Below are 25,046 nucleotides of genomic sequence, written 5' to 3' on the forward strand. Positions count from 1 at the left end.
CTCTCTCGCTCTCTCTCTCCTTGCTTTGTTATGTTTTTGTATTATTTGAGTGTTATGTATATAATAAAAGAGATTAATCATATGAACATTAGTACTGCTACTACTATAACAATCATCAATATTTAAACATACATAAAGCTAGTAAATATATAATAGAAGATAACCATTATTCTTTAATAGAGATTACACATATAATACTCTTACTAAACCGTAAGTTCTCTTTCTTACAGATCAATTGATCTTCTTCCACCTCCCGAGCTTCTCTTTGCCCTGTCCATATTTTTTACTCATTAGATCGAAAGAAAATAAACTCTGTGCTTTACAAATTTATAGTGTTTCATTTAACGAAAAAAATCAATTTTAAAATTGCAATATATCATACTGGCATAATTCAGTTTTGAAAACCTAAAGAAAAGTTTGGTTAAAAAGTTTGAGCAGTATATTAATTTTTCATGTACTCGAACGTTTCTTATAATGGTTACTCTGTATATGTATTTTTTTTTGTGTATATGAAATTCATGGCAATGTGTTACGAAGATATCTATACACCAAAATCATAAGATATAGACTTAATTATGCTTTGATTTTATAATATGTGTAAATATTATATGTTAAATATGAGTAATCTTGCGCAATGTGAGTGTACTTCTATTATACCTTACGAGTAGGAATGGCATTTGGATTCTCCTCGATAGACACTGCTTTAAATCCTACGGGAACCAACACATCCTCGTAGCTGATCCACATAAAACACACACAAAACTAATATTTTTAGTTACTTAAACTCTTAAATGTTGATTCAATTACTCAGAACTATAAGAAAAAAAGTGAGGGATTGGATTACGTACGTAGAGACATCCACTTTGTAGGGAGGTCCACCAACGTGGTCGGTAATCTATATAATTAGTAAAAATGAAAGTATTAATCCATATACTCTTATGATTAGTGATATATCATTGACTTATGGAACATATATTCACACGGAAATGAAATAGAAATTATTACCGGATACATGAGGGTTATGAGTTCGCCGCCAGGTTTTAAGAGTTCATGCATAGATTTAGCCCATGCAGATCTCATCTCCGGTTCAATGGCACAGAAGAACCTGTTAGTATATTATATTAGTTAATTGGATTTTAATTACTTACTTCCAACATTATATATGTTTTAATTTCATAGTTAGATTAAACTCACACATAATCGAAGATGAGGTTGAATAATTCGTTAGGACGCCAAGTGAAAACATCTTCCTTCACGAATGAAAAGTAGTTTGCCTTTGGTGAGGAGCTGTAAGTCTAAATCAGACATAAAAGTATTGTTAGTGTTCAGTATATTTAAAAGACGAACGTTGAGGTGATTTAGCCGTTTAACCTCATTAGCTTTCGTGAGGGCGCTTTCGGAAATATCCAATCCAACAACGTAACGTTCAGGACTTGCCATGGCAACGACGTCGTGTCCCTAATCATAAGTCATAACGTACATAACATAATTAATTTTATGTAAAAAAGTTAATCTACAAGCATTCCATTTTCATTAAAGCCACTAAACATAAATTAAGTAGAAAAAATCATAAAAGCCAAACTTGATGATTTTAATTCACTTAAATATATTTTTTTTAAAAAAAAATTATAACAAATAATAGTTTACAGATATTAATGTACATTCACATCGGAAAACCGAGAATAACACTGAAAACCAAACAACAGAAATAAAGAAAACTACACCAAAATTAAACTTCTTTCAACAAAATTCTGATGAAGTTGTATTGTCTTGATTAAAAAATAAAATAAGGTGTTGAGTCCAAAACTGTAATATATATAAATAACATATTGTCTTTCTCTTTTCTTTTTCTTTTTAGCGTAAGTATAATATTTTCGTTGGAAAAAATCGAATGCAAACCATATAAACCAAAATGGAAAGAGATCAGAGTAAGAAGAAGACTGACACCACCGCAGCCGGGGACAAGAGCACGGCCAAGAGGGAGTGAGCAAGTGTCGACAAGATGAACGATGAGAGGTGTGGCTCTTCCTTGGTCCCATGGTGTTATCTCTTCTTCCCAACATTTCTCCCATCCACCTGCAATATATACATTTTATATTATATATTACGTACGGTAAAAATATAAATGTTTAAATAACTTTCTGGTCTATATAAAGCCTCTTACAAAAAAAAAAAAAAAAACTTTCTGGTCTATATATGGATAATTAAATTCACAAAAATGATATAAGTCAATCACCATTACGAATTGAATTTCTGATGAGTAGAAAATTCGTTAAACTTAACAATTAATATACATGAACTTTGTATGTTCAGAAAGCTGTTGATTTTGGTTATAACTAATTGTAAACTCATTGCTATATATGGACAGAAGACCTATATAAATCTCTGTTAATTGTGAAAAAAAGAAAGAATCATCAAGGGAAGAATGAATATGAATCACCGACCTTCTTCAACAGTTTTGTGCAGGAAAGTAGCAACTTCTTCAGGAGTAGGAATAACGTTTCCTCCACCGTTGCTCTGACCTTGACGTTCTTCAGCCATTTCTAGGGGTTCTCAAGCTCTATCCCTCTCTTTCTTCTATTTATTGCTTTATCCTTTATATATACAATATATAGGGAATATTTTTCTTTTTGATGGTCTTGAAATTGTGAAAAACTTTTAACACATGCTACTTATCTATAAAGACGATACAAAATTGAATTATTATTATTATATTTAACAAAAAGGAAATTAAAACAGTAATTTAACAAACGTGATCTTGCATAAAGGTTATATATATATATATATTTTGCTTTCACCCTCGAGCCTTTCTGCCCATTTTTGTGTGCCTTCTCATTGGACCACGTTGCACTATTTTAGTTTTTTTTTAAGTTAGGTCCTCAATATTCAGTTATTCACGATGGGGCGATTGTAAAAATGATCCGAGTAAATTACTCATTTCATTATTGTAACGTAGAAAAAAAAGATAGATATATAAAATGTCGAAAGGCCATGAACATGATGCATTCTTATCCATCGTATGAAAGTCAGAAGCAAGTGGGATCAGTGGCCCTGGTTTCCACTCAATTATTCACCAATTCCCACCACAATAATTAGATATTGAACATTTTCTGTGTACAACATTCATTTAAAGAACTCTTTCTGAGGGGCTCACAAGTCTCACGACTCACGAGTGAGATTAATTAGGTGTGATCAAGGGACCACACATAAATTTAATAGAAGCAATGAAACAGAGTAATTAAGATCTCACACTACTGGATTATATGTGAGTACGTCGTGTTCTTAACTTAAACCAAAAAAACGACGAAAACGTTTTGGAGTGTGACACGCCTCTTTCTCTTTGAGGTGTGCCAATTTCACCAACAAGGAATCATACTGTGGATTATTAATAAAAATTTCTTAGAAGGAAAGAAACTTGAAAGCTTGCAAAGACAAAAACTCTAATTGGAAAAGGAAAATCTTTTATTACATTGAAACACAAGCGCTGGATAAACAAGCACACACCAAATGAAAGAGAGGAAACATATATGGGACATAACAACAAGGGGATAGATCTGGTCCCTCGTAGAGTAGACGCTGGTCACGGTCTGATAAGTATCACATTCAAACATTACATATTTTACATAGAGTACTATGATGGTACTCAATTTATTCTTTAATATTGATTACAACATTACACACATATAACACTGATCTTACTAAACAGCGTAAGATCTCTCTCTCTCTTGAATCAGTTGATCTTCTTCCACCTCGCAAGCTTCTCTTTGCCCTGTTTTTATGCGTACACCCGAAGAAGGATGATCATTATAATATGATTTGAACGGCAGTTAGTTAACTTATAAATTTATACTATTTTATGTAACGGGGAAAAAAAGGAAATCATACTATAAACGACATCAGTCAGTAATAAAAATATCAACTTTTATTCTGATATAACATATATGTCAAGTGTCAACTCGCACAACATGAGTGTATTATTTGTACCTTACGAGTGGGGATGGAGTCTGGGTTCTCCTCAATGGACACTGCTTTAAATCCTACCGGAACCAACACGTCTTCGTATCTGAACATCAGAAAATTAAGAATATAACAAAACTACAAAACACTAGTTCAAAAGGAATGATTAATTACGTATAAGACACATTTGAGGGTTAATTTTACGTACGAAGACAAAGCTACTTTGTAGGGAGCTCCACCCTCGTGGTCGGTCATCTAATCAATAAAAACGCAAAGTATTAATGATTCATATAATATACTCTGTGATTATACATCTATTATATGGTTGAATTATGGAACATTCACACATGAAGAGATATATGAAAATAATCACCGGATACATAAGTGTTATGAGCTCGCCGTCAGGTTTTAGGAGTTCATGCATGGATTTACCCCATGCAGTTCTCATCTCCGGTTCAATTGCGCAGAAAAACCTGAATATATATATTGTTAGTTAATTAGTAACTACTCGATCGTTGCTAAAGTTTTTATTTTCATTGTTAATTAAACTCACACATAATCGAAGATGAGGTCGAATTTTTCGTTAGGACGCCAAGTGAAGACATCTTCCTTCACAAACGAAAAGTATTCTACCTTCGGTGAGGAGCCGTAAGTCTATATATAATCAAAGGAAAGCGATTAGTTTTTTCAGTATGTGTTTAAAGACAAACGTTATTTATCAGGATTGTGAGGTGATAAATGATCAGAAAGACTAAAAAAATGTGGATAACCTCATTAGCTTTCTTGAGAGCCTTTTCAGAAATATCCAATCCAACGACGAAACGTTTAGGGCTTGCCATGGCAACGACATCGTGCCCCTAATCACATTCGTATATATCGTATACACATAAGTTAAATTACAAGCATTTAATTGTTTTAGAATTTTACACTAGCTAGAAAGCGACTAAACATGAAATACTTACGCGATTCAACCTAGAAAGTGAAACGTGATGATATTCATTAGGTTAAAATTATCTTAACATACAAGAAACCAAGATTAAAACCAAAGACCAACCAAAATAATTAAAGAAAACTACACCATATATTTTCTTAAAATTTATCTTTGTTGTTTTAATATCCAAAATCTAAAAGTATTATATGATATTTTAAAACTAAAAACCGAACTCAAATTAAATTGAGAAAGAGAGGACTAATGAATTACTCCGCCACAGCCGGGGACAAGAGTACGGCCAAGAGGGAGAGATGAAGAGTCGAGAAGATGAAGAATGAGAGGTGTGGCTCTTCCTTGATCCCACGGTGTTACCTTGTCTTCCCAACATTTATCCCATCCACCTGCATACATTTTATATATTAGGGTTAAAAAATTATATTAATAATATCAAGATTATGATATTTATAACTAATTGATAGAGATACTTATTTATTTGATAAACTAATTTGGAACTGGAAATATTTACTAATGATCAAATTATTAATTTATGGAGTGCTAATTCTTTGAAGCATATATATGTTGTTGTTTTTTTGTTTCGTTTTGTTAGTGAGACTCATTTATCAAATATTCACATTTATAGTTTTCATAATGAATAAAAAAAATTGGATGATGGATCGATGACCTAAAACTCCATTAGCTTTTTAACATGAAGATTGAAGGAATTTAGGAATTATGACCTTCAGCAACAACTTGGGGCTGGAAAGTAGCAGCTTCTTCAGGAGTAGGGATAACATTTCCACCACTGCTGTAACCTGATGAATGTTGTTGTTCTTCAGCCATTTTTAGTACTTTGTTGTAAAGCTTGAAGCACAAGATAGCTATTTATAGAGAGGTTTCCAAATTAATTTAATTGAATTTTAACAATTAAACAATGACTGAACAAAAAAAATTAAATTTTTATAGAATTAAATAAGTAATTTTGCTCTCTCACCCACTGTACTTTCTGCCCCCATTACGAATATTCCCATTGAGAAGAGACGACCCCTAAATAATATGCATAGAGTCAAGTCATTCTTAATTATAAACCGGCCGACGTCCATCACAATTTTAAACATATCCCAAAGAAATAAGACCAGTGGGCTTTTATTCGGCCCACAATATTCTCTTTAACCTACTGATAGTTAAGACTTAAGTGTCATTTAGATTAGTCATCACGACTCGCGTGTGATCGATCACAAAGGAGAAGGCCACCACCACCGACACCGAGTGAGACAACAAATTCTAACAGAAAGAAAGAAAGCTACGACCTAACTTCCCCACTCACTCACTACTTGGTTTTTAAAAATTAACAGTGAACCTTTACCTGCCCACATCTGTCTATATAACGGAAAACGACAAAACATATATATTTAAAGTATGACTGTGTTTTTTGGTATTGTGTTACACATCTCTTTAGCCCTGGGCATATAATCCGAATCCGACAAAACCGATCCGAACCGATCCGAAAAATCCGATTTGGATCGGTTTCGGTTACTATGTAAAAACCGATCGGATTTTATGTTGAACATGATTCGGATTTCGGATTTAAACCGATCCGAACCGAAATCTGATCGGTTATCTGCTAACCCGAATACACATGGTCTAATACATCACATAGTATACATATAATCTCTATGTTTTTGTCCTTCAACGCTCAAACCTCTTTTTTACGTTGGATTGTTCGGATTTAGAGTGTAAGTTTCGGATTTATAGTGTAGAATCCGAATCCGAAACCGATCTGAAATAGGATTCGGTTTAAACTCGGATTCGTAATAAAATTTGAAAACCGATCCGAATCCGAAAAAATCCGAACCGATCCGATCCGAAAACCAGTCGGATTCAAATCGGATTCTATATATCCCAATCCGAAAAATCCGAACTCCGAATAATCCGATCCGATCCGATCCGAAAATCCGAACGCCCAGGGCTACATCTCTTCCTTCTTAAGGTATATGCCAATTTCAGTAAGGCAAACGGATGAGAATTTAGACATTGCTTCCTCATTTTATTATTACAATATGTAACGTTTGGACCCATTTCAGATGTGCACTATAATGTAATCTTTATTGATTGTGTTTAGTATAGAAGAGCCATATATGCATAAGAGACGACATTGAGGGGATTCATTACAAAGACTTCTTCTTCTTCTTCCTCCACCTGCCAACTTTTTCCATTCCCTGAAATTATTAATTATATCTTAAACCTTCTTGTTCTTTCACAATGAAACTAAAGTGATGAAGTTGATTTCTTTGTTTCGTTTACCTTTCGTGTATCTGGAACAAGTTGGTTATCCACTATAGAGATTACCTCAAACCCTAAGGGAACCAAAAGCTCTTCATAGCTGCAAAAGATTTGGACCAAAGTTAGACATTAAGAGAGTTTTTTTAGAGCTGTTAAAAGATTACTGAGAAGATGAAAGATTCATACGCTGATACTGATACTTGGTAAGGAGGTCCTCCAACATGATCATCTACCTGCGTAGTACACAATCAATAAAAACAAAAAAAAAAACATATTAGAACCGGGACACTTTGTTTTGATGTGCGAAATGTTTTATGATTTTTTTTTCAAATTTTTTTTTATAGGAAACATTAGTGTTATAAGCTCTCCACAAGTGTTCAGAAGTTCTTGCATACGCTTTGCCCATAGAGCTAGGTCTAACTTTAGGTTCAAAGGCACAGAAGAAACTGCGAGAATATATATCATTGATCTTGTTATCCTCTTCATCATATGAACCAAGACATCAAAGCATATAAAGGTTTATACAAGGAAAGAAAGTATACTTGTAGTCGAAAATGAGGTTGAATTTCACTGTTGGCTCCCAAGTGAAGAAAGTCTTCTTGCAAGAAGGTGAAATGTTTTGAATTAGGCAATGTAGAGAACATCTGCATTTGAGATTTAAACATCAACTTTTCACATATTTTCAAGCATCCACCAACTGATAAAATCTAGACCACAAACCGTGGTTTATCTTTCTACTGAGGTTTTCGAAAGATCAAGTCCAACAACATGACGGTCAGAGTTTGCCATCACAACCACATCATAGCCCTGTCAAAAACCAATTTTTAATGGAAAACGAATATCTTACAAGAAAAAAATCAGAGTGTGACAAAAAAAAGAAAAGAAACTAACGGTTCCACATCTGGGAATTAAAGCTCTTCCATTAGGTAATGAACCCGTTTCGCAGAGATGAACAACAAGGGGAGTCGCTTCTCCTTAATCCCAAAGTGTTTTTCCTTCTACCCATAGCTTTTCCCACCCACCTTGACAAAAACAACACAAACATGCAAAAACATTCATATCTCATTATAATAGTGTGATAACCATCAACAGTCTATATTATTGTGAAGATGTTACCATGATCTCCATTGGTAGATCACTGCGTTTAGAAACAGAATGGGAAGTTGATGTTTTGCTTCATGAATTGTATAACCAAACTTGTATATTATTATATGACCCGAACTGCTTAGAATTTTCTCCAACATAGAAATATATTTCAGTAACAATAAAATCTAGAAAGAGTTGAATTGTCAAATATTTGGTAACGAGGTTTCTAACATCGATGCACTGGAGATCAACCTTCTGGATAATTGAGAACCCAAAAAGAGATGAATCAAACCTAAGTAGACACTACCAACTGGTGAGCACAAAGCAAACTAAAAAGGGAACTGTTGAATAGTAAACATGTGTTACAAATATTATTTCCAGTGACATAAACAGATTGAAGCATATGGGCTTTTGTAATGATCAATAAACAAACATTAATCACGATTTACAAGGTGGAGTGAAATGTGCCAGATTTCTTCCATCTTCCAAGCTTCTCCATTCCCTGAAAATTGATTCCAAGATAACGTTATCTTCTGATCCTAAACTGGAAACTACGATTCTCCATTGATTTATCTGAAGGTTTATTCAACAGTTCATGTTAATGTTTACCATGCGTGGTCCTACAGCAAGTTCGTTATCCACAATGGAGATTGCTTCAAACCCCAATGGAATCAGAACCTTCTCGTATCTACCCATAGAAAACATTCAGAGTGAAGATTGGGAAAAGTAATTCTCTAATGTTGCTCTTAGTAAAAGAGATAACAGGAGATTCTTACTCTGACACAGATACTTTGTAAGGAGGACCTCCAGAACGTTCATCAATCTACACAAAATTGCATTTTAAAGTTTACAGCAACTACAGAAATGTGAGGAGATAGATGAAACAGAGAACATATATATGCTATGATTCTTACAGGAAACATCAATGTTATAAGCTCTCCACCGGGTTTCAGAAGTTTCTCCATTCGCTGTGCCCATAGAGGTCTCACGCCAGGTTCAAAGGCACAGAAGAAGCTGCGAGAATGGTCATAAGGCAGTGATATATAAACTGAAGTTACATTTGTATGAACCAGAAACCAAACATTTAGACTATATCCATACGTATAATCAAAAATGAGATCGAATTTTTCAGCTGGCTCCCAAGTGAAGAAATCTTCACTCAAGAAGGAGAAGTATTTTGCATTGGGCAATGAGGAGAACATCTGCATTTTGAGATTAAACAAAAAATGTGTTATATTACCTAGGAAGTTCTGAACAGGCATTAGAGGCAAGACACCAACTCTAAGAAATTAGCTTAGTTTAGCTCAATAACGCAGGCTACATATATAAAGGACACGAGCATATCCATAACATATTCCATAATAGACTATTCACACCTTTGATGATCGCTCAACCGCAGTTTTAGATATATCCAGTCCAATGACATAACGATCAGGGGAAGCCATTGCCACCACATCATAACCCTGCAAATGACCACAGGTCACTACTATCAGAAAGAAAATTCCAAAGAACAAAGTTGGTTTGAGCAGTCATATCAAGGCAAGCTGACACAAAGTTTTATTTTCAAGTGTTGTTGACATCTATTCTATATAGCAAACAGACAAGAAGTATTGAAGAACATACGGTTCCACAACCAGGAACTAGAGCTTTGCCATTAGGTAATGAACCAGTCTCGACAAGATTCACAATAACCGGAGTTGGTTTCCCCAAGTCCCATGGCGTCGCTCCTGCTTCCCAACTCTTCTCCCACCCACCTTAAACAATACGATCGATGAATCAATTCACGAATCACGATGAACACAAAATACGAAATTGAGCTCAGAAAATTTCATACCAGAAGAATTCTCGCTCATGAGCCGGTGGAATATTTCACGGGACGCTTGGACTGCCATAGCTTTACCGGCGTTTTCCATTGGAGTCAACGAACCCAAACGATACGACAACGACTCTTTTAAGACCAAAGGAGGAGGATTAAGGTTTCTGCGATTAATTAAGCTCTGTAACAAGCGACTTATTGTCCTATTAATCATCCTTTTCTGGTAATTGTTTTTTATTTGTACTTCCTTTAGTAATAGAATCCACGGAAGATTAAAAAAGAAAGAAAAGAAAAATAGCCAATTGCAGAGATGCAAAGAACAATTTTGTAACCGATGTGATCGTATACATAGTTGACAAATAATCCTATCGAATCGTACTGATCATGGGTATCAAAATTTAGACAAAAGAATATAATTGGTTTGGTTGTGTATGTTATGTGTGATCACCAGTCATAATTTACAACGAGAGGCTTATCTTCTCTGTTTTGTAACGAGAAGGAGATAAAGAGAGTGGGGAGAATCAATCTAGGTAGAAGAGAGTGACGATCTTGCGTAGATTTTTAGCTTCTTGACAAGTCTCCATAAGAAGCTTACTGTCATGAAACGCGAAGCAGATCACTTGCTGTACTTGTGATATGATGTCCATATTACACAGCCTACAAAACAAAACAAAAAATATATATTCAACCAAACGATCTCAGTTTCTTCTGAACCAAACTGCATCAATGTATGATGATAATGATCACCAACCTGCTGGCTTCTAACAATGGCAAATGGTCGTTGTGTGGTTTTTCTACCACGTTTTGTACCTGTAAATTGGTATAGCAATAAGGAAGAGTTTCAGACACCCCAACAAGATTCTGACTTTTTTAGCAGGAGAACCAGTTTTGCTTACTTTTGACAACAGTTCCTGGCTCTCAGGAGGTTGCTTTTTCAAACTTTGGGGTAAGATTACTGTAAGAAGCTCTGGTCTCTCTGCTCTCAGTGCACCTCTGATAACTGCCGCATTAGTTCCAGATGCACCTGAAGTGTATATATGATTTTTCTGCAAAAGAGCCGAATTATTGGAGAAATATTTTGGAAAACTTTAAATGGAAAGATTGGATTGGATGAAGCTCAAATGTCTTACCGTTATAACCATAGCGTAGCTAAGTATCTCAATCAGTTCTTGATGCATGAAACCCATATTTCTTGTCCCAAAGAAGCCAATTGATCTAGGCCCTTGCTGCTGTATCGCCAACAGCTCCTGTCCATTTAAACATACATGGTTACAGCTAGCTAAAAGATTGACATTCAAAAAGCTAAAAGATAGATACCCTTCAGGCAAGTCAGAGAAAATAGTCTTACTTGTATGTAATCTACATCAGCGGCGGGTTTTAGCTCCGAAACTGCAACTGAACCAGATCCTTCAACAATAGCCTGCGCCTGAGTTGGAATCCTCAGCCCGGAATCTTCATCCGATTCAAGCACACATTTGATACAGTCATCTTTTTCACTCCATATATCTGTGTTGTCTTGATCTCTCGTGTGTTCAGGTAAGCACTATACACAGCACAGAGACAACAGAGTCACTAATAGTGAACAGCCAAAAAGCCAACTGCTCTAGACTTTTGGCAAGAGAGACAAACACAAACTCTGAAGCTTATACCAATCATAAAGAACTTCTGCGAAAAACTTAATAAAAAACCCAATATCTTAATACAAATCAAAACTGATGTTCCAAGAAGTAGAGCGACATGCCTTCAAGACAAAGAAACCTGAAACCAAAGCTTTCATATTCTAAATCTGTAAAACTGTTTAGAATATGCATATATCTGAGAAAAGAAATCACCTCCTACAAGAAAATCCTCATTGCGTACATGGTAGGATACAATGCAGTCTTAAGAACACTAAGGGTTCAAAAACACACATCCAAATATCAGCGAAGTCTAAATAGAGTGAAATATTGAATAAGTCAGCAATGGCCATAAAAACTGGAATCCCACCAAACAACTACCATTGAAGACGAAAGCGATACAGACAGAGTAAACAATACATAGAATAATTCGAAGTATGAATCTATAAATAGGAAAGAAAAAAAATACAATCTTTGATGGAAACGAAACATGATCCATTCTAACACAAAAACGACAAATTCTACCACTTTCCAAAAAACTTGATCAAACAAATTTCTGATCAATGAGAATTAGCAAGAAAAAAATCACAGAGAGAGAGAGAGAGGGAGAGGGAGAGAGGATGGGACAATACCATGGGAAGAGAGGATCTGAATCTGTGTATCCGCGCAGGGAAAAGCTGCGACTGGGAAGAACAAGAGGTCGCAGAAGAAGAGGATCGGCGATTGAAGTAAGGATTTTGCGATCGGAGCGGCGAAGGAGCAAGAGAATCTGAAGGAGGAGACAAAGTAGTAAGAGGCAGAAGTAGCCTCAGAGGAAGAGACGAACTCATATCTCCTACAGTATCTTCTCGATTTGATATCAATTTCGATATTCTCTTCTCTCCAGAGATATATGAGAGACAAATGAGGAACTCCTTCAATGCTTCAATTTGTCGGGACTCCTTTTCCTCGTCGGATGTGTATATTTTGGTCGGGTTGAAGAAGAAGAAGAAGATAAAACACACCCACAGACCAAGTGCATACAAAAACAAAACACAATAACGGAGGAAATAAGCCAACATTATTATTTTCTTTTTAAAAAAATTTGGAAGAATATTCCATTTTCCAGAACTTGACTTTTTGTTATTTATTGATACGGTTAAAAGTTAAAAAAAAAATTCTTTAAAAAGGTAAAAAAGCAATGTAACTTTTATATTGGAAGCATATTTTTTTTTTTCACGTGTGATAATTTAAATATGATGATGCTAAAGAAAGAAATGCAATTGAAATTATTCTCTAATCTTTTTGTATATTTGTTCAACTTTTATGGGTTTTACAGACATGATCAGAAACTGAAATTGAGAAGGATTTATTAAAAGGTGTCATCAAATGTCCCATCTTTTCTTGACTCGGAACATCAAGACTGACGATTTGATGTCATCTTGTGGAACCTGAAGCATGAACTGCACTTTCATCTTCATTGGTGTTGTTTTCACTTTTCCAGCTTCATCCCCCACCTGCCCACCATTTTTAACCCTCAGATTATAAGTTATGCTAATCTCATAAGAACCGGGCTCATACTACTAGACTCAAACCAAGCTCAAGAGACCTAAGATTACAACTAGCTCAAAAGCTAGCTCAAGTGTGACGGTGTCCAAATCAGATGGTAGTGACATAATTAGGTTAGGTACTATTGTATGGTGAATGGATGTTTATATGCAACGCATCATCATAATCGTATGACTCGGATTGGGGATTAAGCGAGTAAAAAAGATTTACGCTAATGAGAGAAGAGAGAAATGAGAAGAAAAGTTTGATGATTTTTACCCAGAGAGATGCCCAGCCAAGGCGTACATCAGAATCATATCCAGCTTTGAATTTGTAGTCTTTACCATATGTGCGTTTGTACACAGCACTCCACATGTTTGAGTCAAAGTTGTACCAATAACTGCATAAATCATCATAAAACATTTATACAAAACTGATTGCAGCAAATGAGATGGTTCTACTAGAAGAGAGAGCAAGAGAGGAGGAGGGGACACAATGAAGCCACTAACCTCAACTTATCTGAAGGGCTAAACCGACGTTTGAAGGCAAACGATGCAGCATTGGAAGGAAGAGAAATGCTTGGGATGAAGGACAATGCATCATCCTGTATGAACAAAGGTAAAGTCCTAATGTCAGATCCAAAGGAAGGGTATCATCTTGCATGTGAAATCTTGTAGAAGTTATTGAATAGTAGCACAAGAAAGCAGAGAAGCAATTTTGTAAAAGTCAAGAACCTTATATGCATATCTCAGCCTCAACTCTTCATCTGTGTATAGAGCGGTACAAATACCATTCATGGCTTGACGTTTGAGGATGCCGTTAACAGATAAAACTCTTTTCTGCTTCTCCTCCTCCTCATCTTCTTTTTCTTGTAACGAAATTTCTCCAAGTGGGAATTTAAGAGTTGCTCGTGGCTGCGTTAAGAGAAAACCGTCGAGGATTTGAGTTAGTGTTTACAGGCAACGTATTGCAAAGTAGTCTCAGCCAAGCAAGACAACAATTTACCGGGTAACTGATGAAGAAAATGATCGCAAATGCAAAACCAAATAGACAATGTAAGGGAGAGCACTCACATAACCAATAGGAACAGGAGATGAAAGCTCCAGAGAATAGCCTGGTTCAGTCAGATTTGCCTCCATAGCAACCTCTCCTTGTTGTGCCTGCAACAAAACATACAGTTAAGCCATACATTTGAAACGCCGTAAATTGATACATACATAGTCAGTCATTGGACATAAGCCTACATACATAGCCAACTGCTACTAATTGTAAGTTGCATAGTTCTCATATGCCCACTCAGAAACAATCATATTTTATAACTGTGAGATGCACTACAGGAGGAAGGCAAACCAAACCCAATGGTAACGCAAATCATATCAAAACTGTTCCACAATGCAGCACACAAATGGTTCTGTTCTGTCCCATAGATGACAAGTTGCCATATATATACATACACCCAGAATTTGACAATTTAGTTCAAACGAAAGATTAAGTCTTATCACAAATTCGACTAAGTGTGCCATAGGAAAAATCAATCCTTTTTGTAGGAAACAGTGAATGATAATGGGGGAAGAAGCAGGAAGAAGAAGAGATGTACCTTGACATTATGAATAGCTCGGAGCTGAAGGCGAGGGTGAACATCGAGATTGCTCTTGATGAACGTGTTCTTCTCTTCGATATCATAGAGAACAGAGACATGTTTGGAAGTAAAGGAGACCTGAGGCTGTGAAACCTCGCGCTGGGAATTGTTCTGAAACGAGAGTTTGAGCTTGGCGAGGTTGTCGAAGAGCTTACAAGAGACTTTGTTTAAGAAAAGGAGACTATCGCTGTCGAATTCAGACGTCACGCGGAGCTTTGGTCTGTTGGCAGTCTTGAGAAAGGACAAGGCAGAGCAAGGCGGTGGCGATAATTCCGAGGTACCAGATTGAGGGGTTGGTGAAAGAGAAGAAGAAGGAGGAGGAGGAGTGGTGAGGGTAGGGTTTTGAGAAGATGGATCTGCCATTGAGGTTGGATTTGAGAGAGAATCTATCGCAAAGTCGCGAACATGAGATTCAAGTTGTTGTACTAACAAGACAAGGGAATGTACCAAACGGACGGTTCTTGTTTCTCTTACAGATACACGAGTTACTTCACTTGGTTTTTCTTTGTATTTTTTTTTTACTTTACTGTTTACTTAAAAAATATAATTAGGAATCGTTTATTTTGGCCACTATGAAAGCAAATTTCTTAACGTTAATTAGGTGTGGATGTAGTGCTTTTTCTTTCGTTTAATTAGTTATGGTTCGCACGTTTTTTTAGTTCAAGAATGTGAAACTATATATAAATAGTGAATGATATATCGAATCAAATTACATGTTATTTTTTAAAAAAAATTTAATAATTCTTGCACGAGGTTGTAATATTTTCTGGCTAAGTGGAGTTGTGATCTTTTTGTTATGTTCTTGTTGTTCTCATGGAGTAAAAGTTGATTCATGAAAATTAGACAATCTGTGGACCTTTGTACTTATTTAACAATATGTATGTTGTTTCACTTTCCATTTAAGTAGCGATTATTGTATCTTTCCCTAGTGATTATATTTACATTGCTATAACCAGATGTATGATAAAATAAGTTCAACGAAGATTAGTGACACAAGCTAAAGATGCCATTATTGCATTATAAAAGCTTTAGAGAGACACTGAAATTGCTGTTTCATTACACTCTTATATGGTCTTCTTGTAAGGAAAATGTCGTTTTGCTTTTCTTTTCTTTTTTCTTCTTGTAATTAAAACGTACAATTTCGAAGTAGTAAGACAAATATAAAGTCTTCAAAACTAACCATTCCCCATGGGAAGGATAAATCTCTCTCTTTCTCTCTTGCTCTCTCTCTATTTATCTCCCTTTTCAACCTTTCATAATTGCACATCACCTCCTTTTCAAAACAGCTCTGGATCACTCTGCCTGAACCATCACCGGCTTTCCCCGTCCCATTGAGAATCCTCTCGTTCCATCAGGCATTCGTGGTCCAGGCGGTTGCTGCTTTCCCATGCCTGGTTGCTCCATGTTGTTCATTGGATTGTTTGAAGGTGGCGTTCCCACTTGATGATGATGATGATGATGTTGATGATGATTTCCTCGCCCATTGTGGTTGTTGTTGTTGTTGTTGTTGTTGTTCTGGTGTGGTTGACCTCGTCCTCGTCCCTTTCCTCTACCTCTGTTACGCCCTTTTCTTTGCCCAACTGCTTTCTCAATCCCTTGATCCTCTCCCTGTTATGTGGCAAAGTTAAGAACCATCCATGGAGAACAAAGCAGAGACCCAATAACGCATTTGGTCTACTTACTATTGGCTGCTCTTGTATATGTGTATCCCATTCCCCAGAAAAGTCATCAGATTGTTTCTCAATCGGCTGCTGCTCGGACGTTGTAGCATCATCTTCCTCATGTTCTACTTCTGGATCATGTCCTTTTCTTCCTCGTCCTTGACCTTGTTTTGGTTCCTTTATCTGTATGATAGAGTAATAACATATAAGCTAAGTGGAACCAACGTCAACTTCCACAGATCTTAACCCAGAACGATGACATGTAATTCACAGAATGTTCTCAACTACTAAGATATCTGGACTCTGCTCATTAGAGTGATAACGGATAGGGGTAAAGGCGTATCTAGTGTGTTTGTCAAATTTATAATCACATACCTGATGCTTTAGCATCAACCGGACTTTAAGACCGCTCCTCCAGTTTCCCGCTTCATTTAACTCCGCAACCTGTACAGTAACATGCCTTCACATTAGCACATGAGGATATCAACATATATAGTCTGAAAATCTGAGTAGATGAGGCTTTACTGCTTTCTCGGCTAGTTCAACCATCTCATACTCAACAAAAGCATGGACCTATAAGAACCAGTAAAAGAGAAATCAATCTTGCGTCCAGTTAATCCAAAGCTATGAGCAAAGAAAAAGCCACATGGATCCATCTAGTTACCTTGTTACTGAAAAGCGTACCATCGCTTTTTGCTGATCTTGCTGCGGGTGGAGCACCACTTCCATTACTTTGTGGCTGGCAGGTACGGATGTTCTTCACACTGAGGACAAATACTCATAAGTTTAGAAAAGCTCAACTGTATTGAAAAAAAAAGAAGAAGACGTAGTAGATTCTAGGTTTTATAACATCATCAAACGGTTTTGTACCTTCCAACAGTTGAAAAAATCTTCATCAGATTTTGGTAGCAATGATCCTCAGGTAGATTCTCCGCAATAATAATGCGAGACTGGATATATATGATCATTTATTAGAAAATCAAACGCAATCCATTATTCATGGCTTTAAAAGTTAGTCTAAAGAAATGTAGGAAAAGCAGGAATGAGGTAAGTACCTGGAGCTCTTCTATAGCAGACTCAGTGATCGGATTTATGCGTCTCACTTTCTTTCCATCTTCACTAACAACCTGTTAGATGACTCAAAAGTTAGAACATCAAATCACGTACAAAAGTTATTGACCAGAAAAACACACAGTAACATAAAAACTCACAAGCTTTGCTGAGTTCTCTAGCACTGCGGCAAGCTGAGAATTACTGTTAATAACAGCTTTAATTTTCTTGAACGATGCAACAACATGAATCGGCACTGAAACCACATGAGAAAAGAGTATTACTATAATGCAAAACGAACTCACGAAGATGCAGATGAATTAGCAACAGACATCTTACCATATCCTTCAGGATCCTTGCAAATGAATCTCATGAGATGATCTGTGGTGGCCAAGTTCAAGTCGCTGAAATAGTATTCAACCTGACAGTGAAGAAGTGAATAGATCACAAGTCTTAAAAAGAAGATCAAGTCTGAATCTAACTTAAAAATTCAAACATTCAAGAGATCGAAGCTAACCTGATTAACTATCTTCTGGATAGTATCTTCCGGCAAACCAGTTTTTGAATCGATAGAAACAGAAGCTCCAGTTTCAGCTGCTTGATCGGTCTTAGATTCTCTCTTATGATCTCTCCGATCGTTCTTCTTCGGAACCAAATCCGGTTCCTGCTCACCGCCGACAGCACCACGCTGCTGGTAATCTTGATGACCACCGTGATTCCTGACCGGAACATATTGCTGGTTCTGATGACGATTGTGATGATGATGATGATGAAAGCGATGATGGTTTTGAACAGGAACCAAGTGAGGCTGGATTGGAACAGGACCAAGGACGGGAGCATTGAAAGGAGGCTGGTGGTGATACATGTGAAGCATACCGTGCGGTGGAGGAGGTGGGATAATCATCCTCGGAGCTTGTGGCAGCGGTGGAGTTGTTCGACCAGGTACGAACTCTGGAGCTCCGGCGTTGAGTCGACTTGAGGAGAGAGACCTCAAGAGCGATGGATCTGCGGAGGAAGAAGCTGAAGTAGCAGAAGAAGTAGAGTGGGAGTGAGATAGATCATCGGATTGAGTAGATGGAGGAGTAGTAGAGGAATCTAGGGTTTGTTGATCAGCCATGGATGAGGAGGATTTAACAGTGATAGATGAAGAATTTCCCAAGCAAAGTTAGGGTTTTTTAAAAATTCCTGGAGAGGGAATCTTCTTACAGATTGAGAGAGATAGAGAGGAGAGAGAGCAGATCCCCCGGAGAAGGGGAGAGACCAAAAGAGGCAAAAGTCGCTTCTTTTCGTTTGTTTGGAGAGATGTTCTCGACTCTCTAAGGTCGTCTCTTGTCGTGTATTTATAGAATAGGCCCTTTTTCCTCTTATCGACAGAAAATAAAAATAAAATTACTTCACCTTGCTTGTCTTAATATTACAATCTTTCTTGTTTCTTCTCAATTATTTTTGGTCTCAGAAGTCTCAAGCATAAAGCAGTCTCTCTGATCATCATCATTCCTAAAATAAACAGACAGAAGAGTTTCGCTTCCCACAATGTCGTTGGATTCAATGCTTCTCTTGGACATGTTGGTCGAACCTGTTTCTGATGGCTTCCCAGAATGCAGGTACTGCGATGTTATCAGGGACTTCTTTAAACGATGGTAAGTAGTTCAAGTCTACTATCACGTGATCTCCTGTTCCTTCTTGAATCTGTGCAGATGAATTAAGAGAATCTGTTACTCTAGTCCGTAACCTGGCTATATATAAAGGGTCGTGTGATAGGGATGATACTTACAACCACGTCAAAGCCAAAGACTGTGAGATCAAGCTTCTTTCTTAGCCAGGTAGCTGCTTCTGTAACCAGCTCTAGATCAATCTCCTTTACCGGGGTCTCGTTTGCGGAACCAACAGGTAAAGATTTTAAGCTGTGGGAGGTAACGGAACTACTAAAGTTACAGTCTTTTCGTAAGTGCAAGTTTTTGTGTCCATGGAACATTAATGAAATTACCTGTCAAAGAGAATTGGTTGGAGACCGTTTTCCTCGGCTGTTCTCCTCAGACTAGAAGAGCTTGGGATCGATTTCTTGACCGCGTGAAAGATCTTTTCCCCCAAGACGTAAAACTTGAATATCCTGGATGAATGGTCCACATACTCCTGCAAATCGATGGTTGTCAAGTTTTCTTTATGCTTTACATCTTGATTTATTAGTGTTCCCCTATAATTGGGTGTCCAGGTTTTATGACTTACTTGGATAATGGCAGGTACAGGAGTTTTCAAATCCTTAAAATCCTCGACTCGGAAGACAATGGCCTGTGAGAAAACGAACATGAGGAAATCATTTGGTTTGCTTTGAAAAAAGAGAAACAGGGAATTCGAGATGGAATATTCACCATGCTGTGAGCATCAGCAACACCACAGGCAACCTGAGGTTTCACAATACATGGAAGAGAGAGTCCAGCTCTCGACAAGTTTTGAGTTAGATCAGGTTCATTATAGTTGTCAATCTGCAGATAGTGGACTCTGATATTAGTTTGCTAATGTAAAAAAAAGAATTAAGAGATACTCTGTCATATTTGAAGCATAAAGAAATTTTACGAGCTAATACAAATGAGAGAATTTTAAGACCTTGAGGAAGCAGGCGCCTCTTATCTTTCGTCCTGGTGCAGAAAAGTCCTCTAATCCAAGAAGAGTATGTTGCATCTTGAGTCGGTCCAGGACAGGATATATATTTTGAATAGGGTCGACTACAGTACAAGCATTTTGATCTTCCATATACCTGCAAGCAAGTACCTTCTATCATTATGAAAACCTGTACAGAGAGCTTTTAACAAGGTTTCTCATATTTGGGGTATCTATAACAGAGTGCTAGATAGAAAGCAAGGAACTGAGAAGCTTACCTTTTCAGTTCCTCCATGCTGGTAGAGAATGTAACTGCAACAGCTGATTCTGAGTCGGCGCAGTTCAGTTGAATGGACAAGATTTCATCAGTTGCTTTGTGGAAAATGATATCAGCGTGTTTGAGTTGAGATGAAAGAGGGAACTCAAACATGAGGGGTTGAAATATCAACCCATTTGAAGTAGGGTACATGGGTAAAGCACCCCTCTAAGAAAATCAGAAAATTTTAACACCGGTGAACATTAGATATATAATCATATCACTTTCATGAATCAATAACGACCTCGAGGGTAAAGCATACATTTGAGTAGTATACAGTGAGACAAATAAGGTTCAACAATTCTGGTTACCATAAAGATAATAGTTCATAGTCTGATTTCAAATAAGGTTCTAACCTTGGCAAAGTCCTCTACCCGAGATGGCTTCATGATGTAAGCAACTATTGCAGCACCATCACCCATTGCCTGTTTTGGGAGGAGACATCAAAAGGGTGATCAAAATACTGATATTCGCAAGAGATATAAACTAAAAAAATGGAAAGGAAGAATTCGAAAGTGTAGTATGAAGCATCTTGAACTCATTTGTTACACTGTTTAGTTGTGGCCTACAATCAGCACTTTCTTCAAGTATACCAGCTTTTTTCTCAACTATAAGTGTTTTTCTAGTATAAGCAAGAACCGCTGTAAAGACATACCTTTTTGTTCTCGCAGCAGATAGTCATTGGCAGCTCTTCGAGACTACAGATATGAAGCATGTTAGGATCCTCGCATGAACCATCTTTGGCAACATCTAGAAACCCAAAAGAATCCAAGAAATGTTAGGCCTTATTCCACCAGGAATAATGTAGCAAACTATAATGAGAGTTCATACTTCTAATTAGGAAGCATTTTCAAAACAGTTCAAGAAAAAACTGTTAAGACATAAATATTGAAGCTGAAATTTTTGAATAGGTTTTTCTCTCATGGGACTAGAGATTATCCTTATCACTAACCACCGAGTATAACAACAAGTTGACTGGGACTAAGTTCACGCAGTGACTCTTCCTTTCTGCTTGAAGCAACATACAGAATACTACCGTCACTATACCATGCTTTGAGAGTATCACCAAAGGTAACACTTATCAGAGACGCCTCTAAAGGTAAGCAATCAATCGAGTATTCTGCTGCCGTCTTCCTCAGTAAACCCACCTACAACATAGTAGAAACAAGTCAATCTCCACAGACAGTTAGACAAGGCAAAGATTTGAGTTGAACAAAAATCTTTGCTTAAAACATAGAAGATTCATCACGTTCATGGACACGAGTTGAAATAGTTAGTCCAAACCTTGTTTTCCGGGAGATCATGCCCGTATGCAACTCCCTGCATGACAGAAAAAATGCATCCAATTTCATTACAGTAGATAAAGCAAACCAATTTCTAAATGATAAGTGGAAACAAAAAAGAACGAATTGCATATAAAGATTCTCCCCAATTTGATCTAAAGTTCAATCCTTTCTCATATTGGAGAAATCACTACACAATTTCCAAAAACAATAATTGAAGACAAATATAAAACTTGGGGTCTGGTTTATTTGCAATGCAGATAGGAACCATGGATTGGAATATAGAGATATCTTTTGAATCTATCATTACCGTTCGGATCATGGAGTAACGAAGCAGCCTGAGAAGAGACGGGACTGAATCACTCAGTCTCGGCGACGATTCATCACTCTCGGAACTGAATAGCACAGATTCGTCAAGTAAAACCCCTTTCATCGCACTTCTTTCCATCTCTCTGTCTTTCCACCACTGAGGAACAAAGGAGTCAGAGAAGAATATATCAATACAAGGTGGCGATTTTAGCCGTTAAACTTAGTCGGAAAAAGTGCTTGTTCTTTATGGAAATGACCAATTCACCCTTACAGTCTTTTAAAGCACGTTGTAAAAGTTTAGGGTTAATTCGGTAATTAAAGAAAAAGACAAAAGCAAAGCCTCGTCGTTAAAGTTTCGATCTTTCTCTTATTAAATGTTTTGTTGTCCGCCTCTGCGCCTCCGCCAAGAAAAAAACATCATTTTGAAATAATCAGATCAAGTAGATCGGAAACTTTGAGAGTGAGACACGAAGAAAGAGAGATACTTACTTACCGGTTTTGGTCGAATGTCCGCAAGATGAATCGAATAACGTCTTCTTCAAATGCGCAAACGAAGAAGTTTCCTCAGTCTCAGCCGCAGCCGCCGGAGAAAAAGGAGAGAAACCTGAAAAGGGAGAAATTTCCGGTGAACCCTCTGAGAGGTTTGAGTACAAGAAGCTCGGGAAGCAGTAGTAGTAGCAATGCGAGTGGTTCTGGTTTAACTTCAAATGAAGCATCGAACGGTTGTCACAGGTTCTTGCTTTCTCATTCTTTCTCATCGTCTTCTTCATCTTCTTCTTCGTCTGGAGTTTTCTCTCATAGACATGTGAGATCAGTGGCTAAAACCCCCAAATCTGCCCCAGTTGTGAGTAAACCCTTAACTAGAAAGAAACCAAGGTCTCTGGAGGAGGCTAAGCTGAAGTCCACTCTTACTGAGAAACCCACTTTGAAGAAGTCTCAGAGATGTATCACAAATCCTATATCTGGAAAGAGACCAACTAGTAAGATTACCATGAAACGGAATAAAGGTTCGGTTTTGAAGAAACAATCTTCTGTTTCTAGAGAGGTTAAGCCTAGAGACAGCCAAACTGCGATTAGAGTAGATGACAGTATTGCTCAGAGTACTCCTTTGTCCAAATTAGGAATTGGATCTGATTTAACTTATAAAAGCAAGGGTGAAGCTACAGATGATGGTAGATTAAGTAGCAATAGTAGTAGTTATCAAGACAGGACACCACCTGTTCAAGCTTCGGTATCTCCGGAGATACAGTGTGGATCGTCTATGAATTTGTCTGCATCAACTCAATCACAAGCTTGTTATGCTGCTGGGCATTTACTCTCAGGTGTTAGTGATAAGAGGAAATGCAAGCCTAAAGGGATACTCACTGTGGGTGAAAATGGTTTTGAGGTTGGTAAGGGCAAGATACTGAATGATTCTGATGAATTTGATGAGGGATACTTTGGTAATGATGGAAGTTGTGATAACGTATCTATGATGCCTTTGCCTGTGGATGCGTCAGTGCACTGGCTTTTGTCTCCTTGTGATGAGGAGAAAGATTATGAAAAGGAAATATATGAAGATGGCTTCTCTCAGTTTCAGCAAATTGTTGAGTTTGTTGGCCATGAGACTCCTTCACCATTATCAGATCGTAGTGCTTCTCCGGATTTATGCAACATTAGCAGTGGCAGAAGTCTTTCACCCATGGATATATGCCAAGGGACAACGAGAAGGATCAGTTCTTCGCTTTCTCCAAATGAGCTTTTTCGGTTCAGGAGATTTATTCACCTCTCATCCTGTGATGGTGAAGCTTCAGCATTCGACACTACCCCTACATGTGAGCGGGATCCTTCTGAGCATTTGAAAGAAGAGAAACTGTCTCCCTTATCTGCTGATACGCTAGGAAGCGAGAATGTAATTCAAACACCAGAATCCAACTCAAGCTTGGACAATTATTTCGGACTCTCTTGTTCCCAAGCTGAAATCCAAAAGAAACATGATGTTGGTTCAGATTTGGAATCACTGACAAGGACTTTTCAGTCAGCCGGTTTGGCACCAAGGATCCAAGCTTCATCACGAGAGCCGAGCGTCTCAAGTTTCAACTTTGACTCTTTGGCCACATCTTCCGATTCCATTGATCTCTCACAGTTTCAGAGAGCTTTAGTTGAAAGGAGTACTTGTCATCCTCATGTTACACTGGATAAAGTGTCAAGGACACATGTGGGAGTAGAGAAACTAAGTAGCCACATGCCTGAAATGAAATCCCAACAGACTACAGATACTGAATTCGTCATGCAAAATTACAAAGAAAGTTCTGCTCCTCCAGGAAAAGGAAGGGAATTGCTTCCATGCTCTGCTGCGGAGTCAATAAGCACTGATGGTGGTGGTCTGATTTGTTCTGAGGATTCAAATTGGATGGCATGTTACAAGAATTAACTTCCTAGACTAATAGATAGATATATATAGCATCGGTTTCTTTGTAAGTAGGTCCACACTAGCAGGTAGCTGAAGGAAATTTCCTTCTGTATTTGTGTTTCACTTGTTGTCTTTAAATTTTCCACTATAAACAGCATTTTTTTTTATATGAGCGCATTAAGATTCTTGAAACTCTCGTTACAGTACTTTGGTAAAGCATTGAACTTTCTATAAGAGTATTTGGTAAAATTGGCTTATGTTAATAATGATTGTTAATTTGTTATATTCTTGTCTTTTCGGTTTTTTTTTCTATAGGAGGACCAGGACACTGTTGTGGTATATTATACTTTCCCTGATACCTTTCCTTTGTCCAATGTCTTAAAGAGGTTAACTCTTTGTGAATGTGTAAAACTCTATACAGTCTTAACATTGAAATTTCTGTTGCTCAGTTCTCAAAGTAAAGGAGAAGGAATCACACGATTATTGGGATCCCTATATTCTTTTCTTTTGGTTTTTTCTACACTGTTGTGTCAATATCTATTAATAAAAGGTTGATACTTATCTTTTCCTGATACTTCTTCTTTG

At 37.2% G+C, this 25,046-nt stretch overlaps 9 protein-coding genes across 10 annotated transcripts; 1 reads left to right on the forward strand and 8 right to left on the reverse strand.

The window, feature by feature from the left end:
- Nucleotides 1-69: 69 nt before the first annotated feature.
- LOC17888377 (thiocyanate methyltransferase 1) lies at nucleotides 70-2,621 on the reverse strand. Of its 2 annotated transcripts, none has more exons than XM_006294818.2 (8): nucleotides 2,445-2,621; nucleotides 1,946-2,076; nucleotides 1,372-1,458; nucleotides 1,195-1,295; nucleotides 1,006-1,105; nucleotides 849-895; nucleotides 663-736; nucleotides 70-270 (listed from the first exon to the last, which is right to left on the reverse strand). In XM_006294818.2, the coding sequence occupies exons 1-8, from the start codon at nucleotides 2,539-2,541 to the stop codon at nucleotides 167-169; spliced, it is 741 nt and encodes a 246-aa protein (XP_006294880.1). In that variant the 5' UTR covers nucleotides 2,542-2,621; the 3' UTR covers nucleotides 70-166. The 2 variants fall into 2 exon arrangements, with proteins under 2 accessions (XP_006294880.1, XP_023640160.1); XM_023784392.1 differs by having other exon boundaries at nucleotides 658-736; nucleotides 2,445-2,615.
- An 871-nt stretch (nucleotides 2,622-3,492) lies between these two features.
- On the reverse strand, nucleotides 3,493-5,728 carry LOC17889588 (probable thiol methyltransferase 1). The gene is made up of 8 exons (XM_023784943.1): nucleotides 5,626-5,728; nucleotides 5,159-5,289; nucleotides 4,728-4,814; nucleotides 4,511-4,611; nucleotides 4,331-4,430; nucleotides 4,166-4,212; nucleotides 3,985-4,063; nucleotides 3,493-3,769 (listed from the first exon to the last, which is right to left on the reverse strand). The coding sequence occupies exons 1-8, from the start codon at nucleotides 5,726-5,728 to the stop codon at nucleotides 3,731-3,733; spliced, it is 687 nt and encodes a 228-aa protein (XP_023640711.1). The 3' UTR covers nucleotides 3,493-3,730.
- Nucleotides 5,729-6,911: 1,183 nt separating this feature from the next.
- On the reverse strand, nucleotides 6,912-8,463 carry LOC111830979 (probable thiol methyltransferase 2). The gene is made up of 6 exons (XM_023784122.1): nucleotides 8,285-8,463; nucleotides 8,060-8,190; nucleotides 7,711-7,975; nucleotides 7,355-7,401; nucleotides 7,190-7,268; nucleotides 6,912-7,104 (listed from the first exon to the last, which is right to left on the reverse strand). The coding sequence occupies exons 3-6, from the start codon at nucleotides 7,831-7,833 to the stop codon at nucleotides 7,054-7,056; spliced, it is 300 nt and encodes a 99-aa protein (XP_023639890.1). The 5' UTR covers nucleotides 7,834-7,975; nucleotides 8,060-8,190; nucleotides 8,285-8,463; the 3' UTR covers nucleotides 6,912-7,053.
- Nucleotides 8,464-8,584: 121 nt separating this feature from the next.
- On the reverse strand, nucleotides 8,585-10,287 carry LOC17887965 (probable thiol methyltransferase 2). The gene is made up of 8 exons (XM_006295647.2): nucleotides 10,089-10,287; nucleotides 9,878-10,008; nucleotides 9,631-9,717; nucleotides 9,356-9,456; nucleotides 9,169-9,268; nucleotides 9,031-9,077; nucleotides 8,864-8,942; nucleotides 8,585-8,756 (listed from the first exon to the last, which is right to left on the reverse strand). The coding sequence occupies exons 1-8, from the start codon at nucleotides 10,282-10,284 to the stop codon at nucleotides 8,700-8,702; spliced, it is 798 nt and encodes a 265-aa protein (XP_006295709.2). The 5' UTR covers nucleotides 10,285-10,287; the 3' UTR covers nucleotides 8,585-8,699.
- A 92-nt stretch (nucleotides 10,288-10,379) lies between these two features.
- On the reverse strand, nucleotides 10,380-12,712 carry LOC17889520. Its single transcript, XM_006295451.2, has 6 exons — nucleotides 12,319-12,712; nucleotides 11,419-11,613; nucleotides 11,201-11,317; nucleotides 10,967-11,116; nucleotides 10,822-10,880; nucleotides 10,380-10,727 (listed from the first exon to the last, which is right to left on the reverse strand). Exons 1-6 carry the CDS (start codon nucleotides 12,514-12,516, stop codon nucleotides 10,592-10,594), a joined length of 855 nt encoding a protein of 284 aa, XP_006295513.2. The 5' UTR covers nucleotides 12,517-12,712; the 3' UTR covers nucleotides 10,380-10,591.
- A 213-nt stretch (nucleotides 12,713-12,925) lies between these two features.
- Nucleotides 12,926-15,319, reverse strand: LOC17890140 (outer envelope pore protein 37, chloroplastic). The gene is made up of 6 exons (XM_006294294.2): nucleotides 14,811-15,319; nucleotides 14,287-14,373; nucleotides 13,948-14,127; nucleotides 13,723-13,817; nucleotides 13,493-13,613; nucleotides 12,926-13,182 (listed from the first exon to the last, which is right to left on the reverse strand). Exons 1-6 carry the CDS (start codon nucleotides 15,213-15,215, stop codon nucleotides 13,051-13,053), a joined length of 1,020 nt encoding a protein of 339 aa, XP_006294356.2. The 5' UTR covers nucleotides 15,216-15,319; the 3' UTR covers nucleotides 12,926-13,050.
- A 521-nt stretch (nucleotides 15,320-15,840) lies between these two features.
- Nucleotides 15,841-18,843, reverse strand: LOC17889105 (la-related protein 6B). The gene is made up of 10 exons (XM_006296057.2): nucleotides 18,081-18,843; nucleotides 17,903-17,984; nucleotides 17,725-17,819; nucleotides 17,569-17,640; nucleotides 17,384-17,463; nucleotides 17,178-17,277; nucleotides 17,039-17,086; nucleotides 16,889-16,957; nucleotides 16,535-16,696; nucleotides 15,841-16,460 (listed from the first exon to the last, which is right to left on the reverse strand). The coding sequence occupies exons 1-10, from the start codon at nucleotides 18,678-18,680 to the stop codon at nucleotides 16,146-16,148; spliced, it is 1,623 nt and encodes a 540-aa protein (XP_006296119.1). The 5' UTR covers nucleotides 18,681-18,843; the 3' UTR covers nucleotides 15,841-16,145.
- Nucleotides 18,844-18,939: 96 nt separating this feature from the next.
- On the reverse strand, nucleotides 18,940-22,226 carry LOC17890031 (inositol 1,3,4-trisphosphate 5/6-kinase 4). The gene is made up of 12 exons (XM_023785044.1): nucleotides 22,071-22,226; nucleotides 21,762-21,797; nucleotides 21,430-21,625; nucleotides 21,133-21,227; nucleotides 20,834-20,902; nucleotides 20,440-20,645; nucleotides 20,168-20,318; nucleotides 19,933-20,046; nucleotides 19,790-19,852; nucleotides 19,551-19,696; nucleotides 19,338-19,467; nucleotides 18,940-19,252 (listed from the first exon to the last, which is right to left on the reverse strand). Exons 1-12 carry the CDS (start codon nucleotides 22,206-22,208, stop codon nucleotides 19,109-19,111), a joined length of 1,488 nt encoding a protein of 495 aa, XP_023640812.1. The 5' UTR covers nucleotides 22,209-22,226; the 3' UTR covers nucleotides 18,940-19,108.
- Nucleotides 22,227-22,468: 242 nt separating this feature from the next.
- On the forward strand, nucleotides 22,469-24,653 carry LOC17888288. Its single transcript, XM_006296013.2, has one exon. The coding sequence runs from the start codon at nucleotides 22,587-22,589 to the stop codon at nucleotides 24,480-24,482; it is 1,896 nt and encodes a 631-aa protein (XP_006296075.1). The 5' UTR covers nucleotides 22,469-22,586; the 3' UTR covers nucleotides 24,483-24,653.
- Nucleotides 24,654-25,046: the final 393 nt, after the last annotated feature.

Source organism: Capsella rubella, unplaced genomic scaffold (genome assembly GCF_000375325.1).
Source record: "Capsella rubella cultivar Monte Gargano unplaced genomic scaffold, Caprub1_0 scaffold_4, whole genome shotgun sequence".
In the NCBI taxonomy this organism is placed as follows: Eukaryota; Viridiplantae; Streptophyta; class Magnoliopsida; order Brassicales; family Brassicaceae; genus Capsella; species Capsella rubella.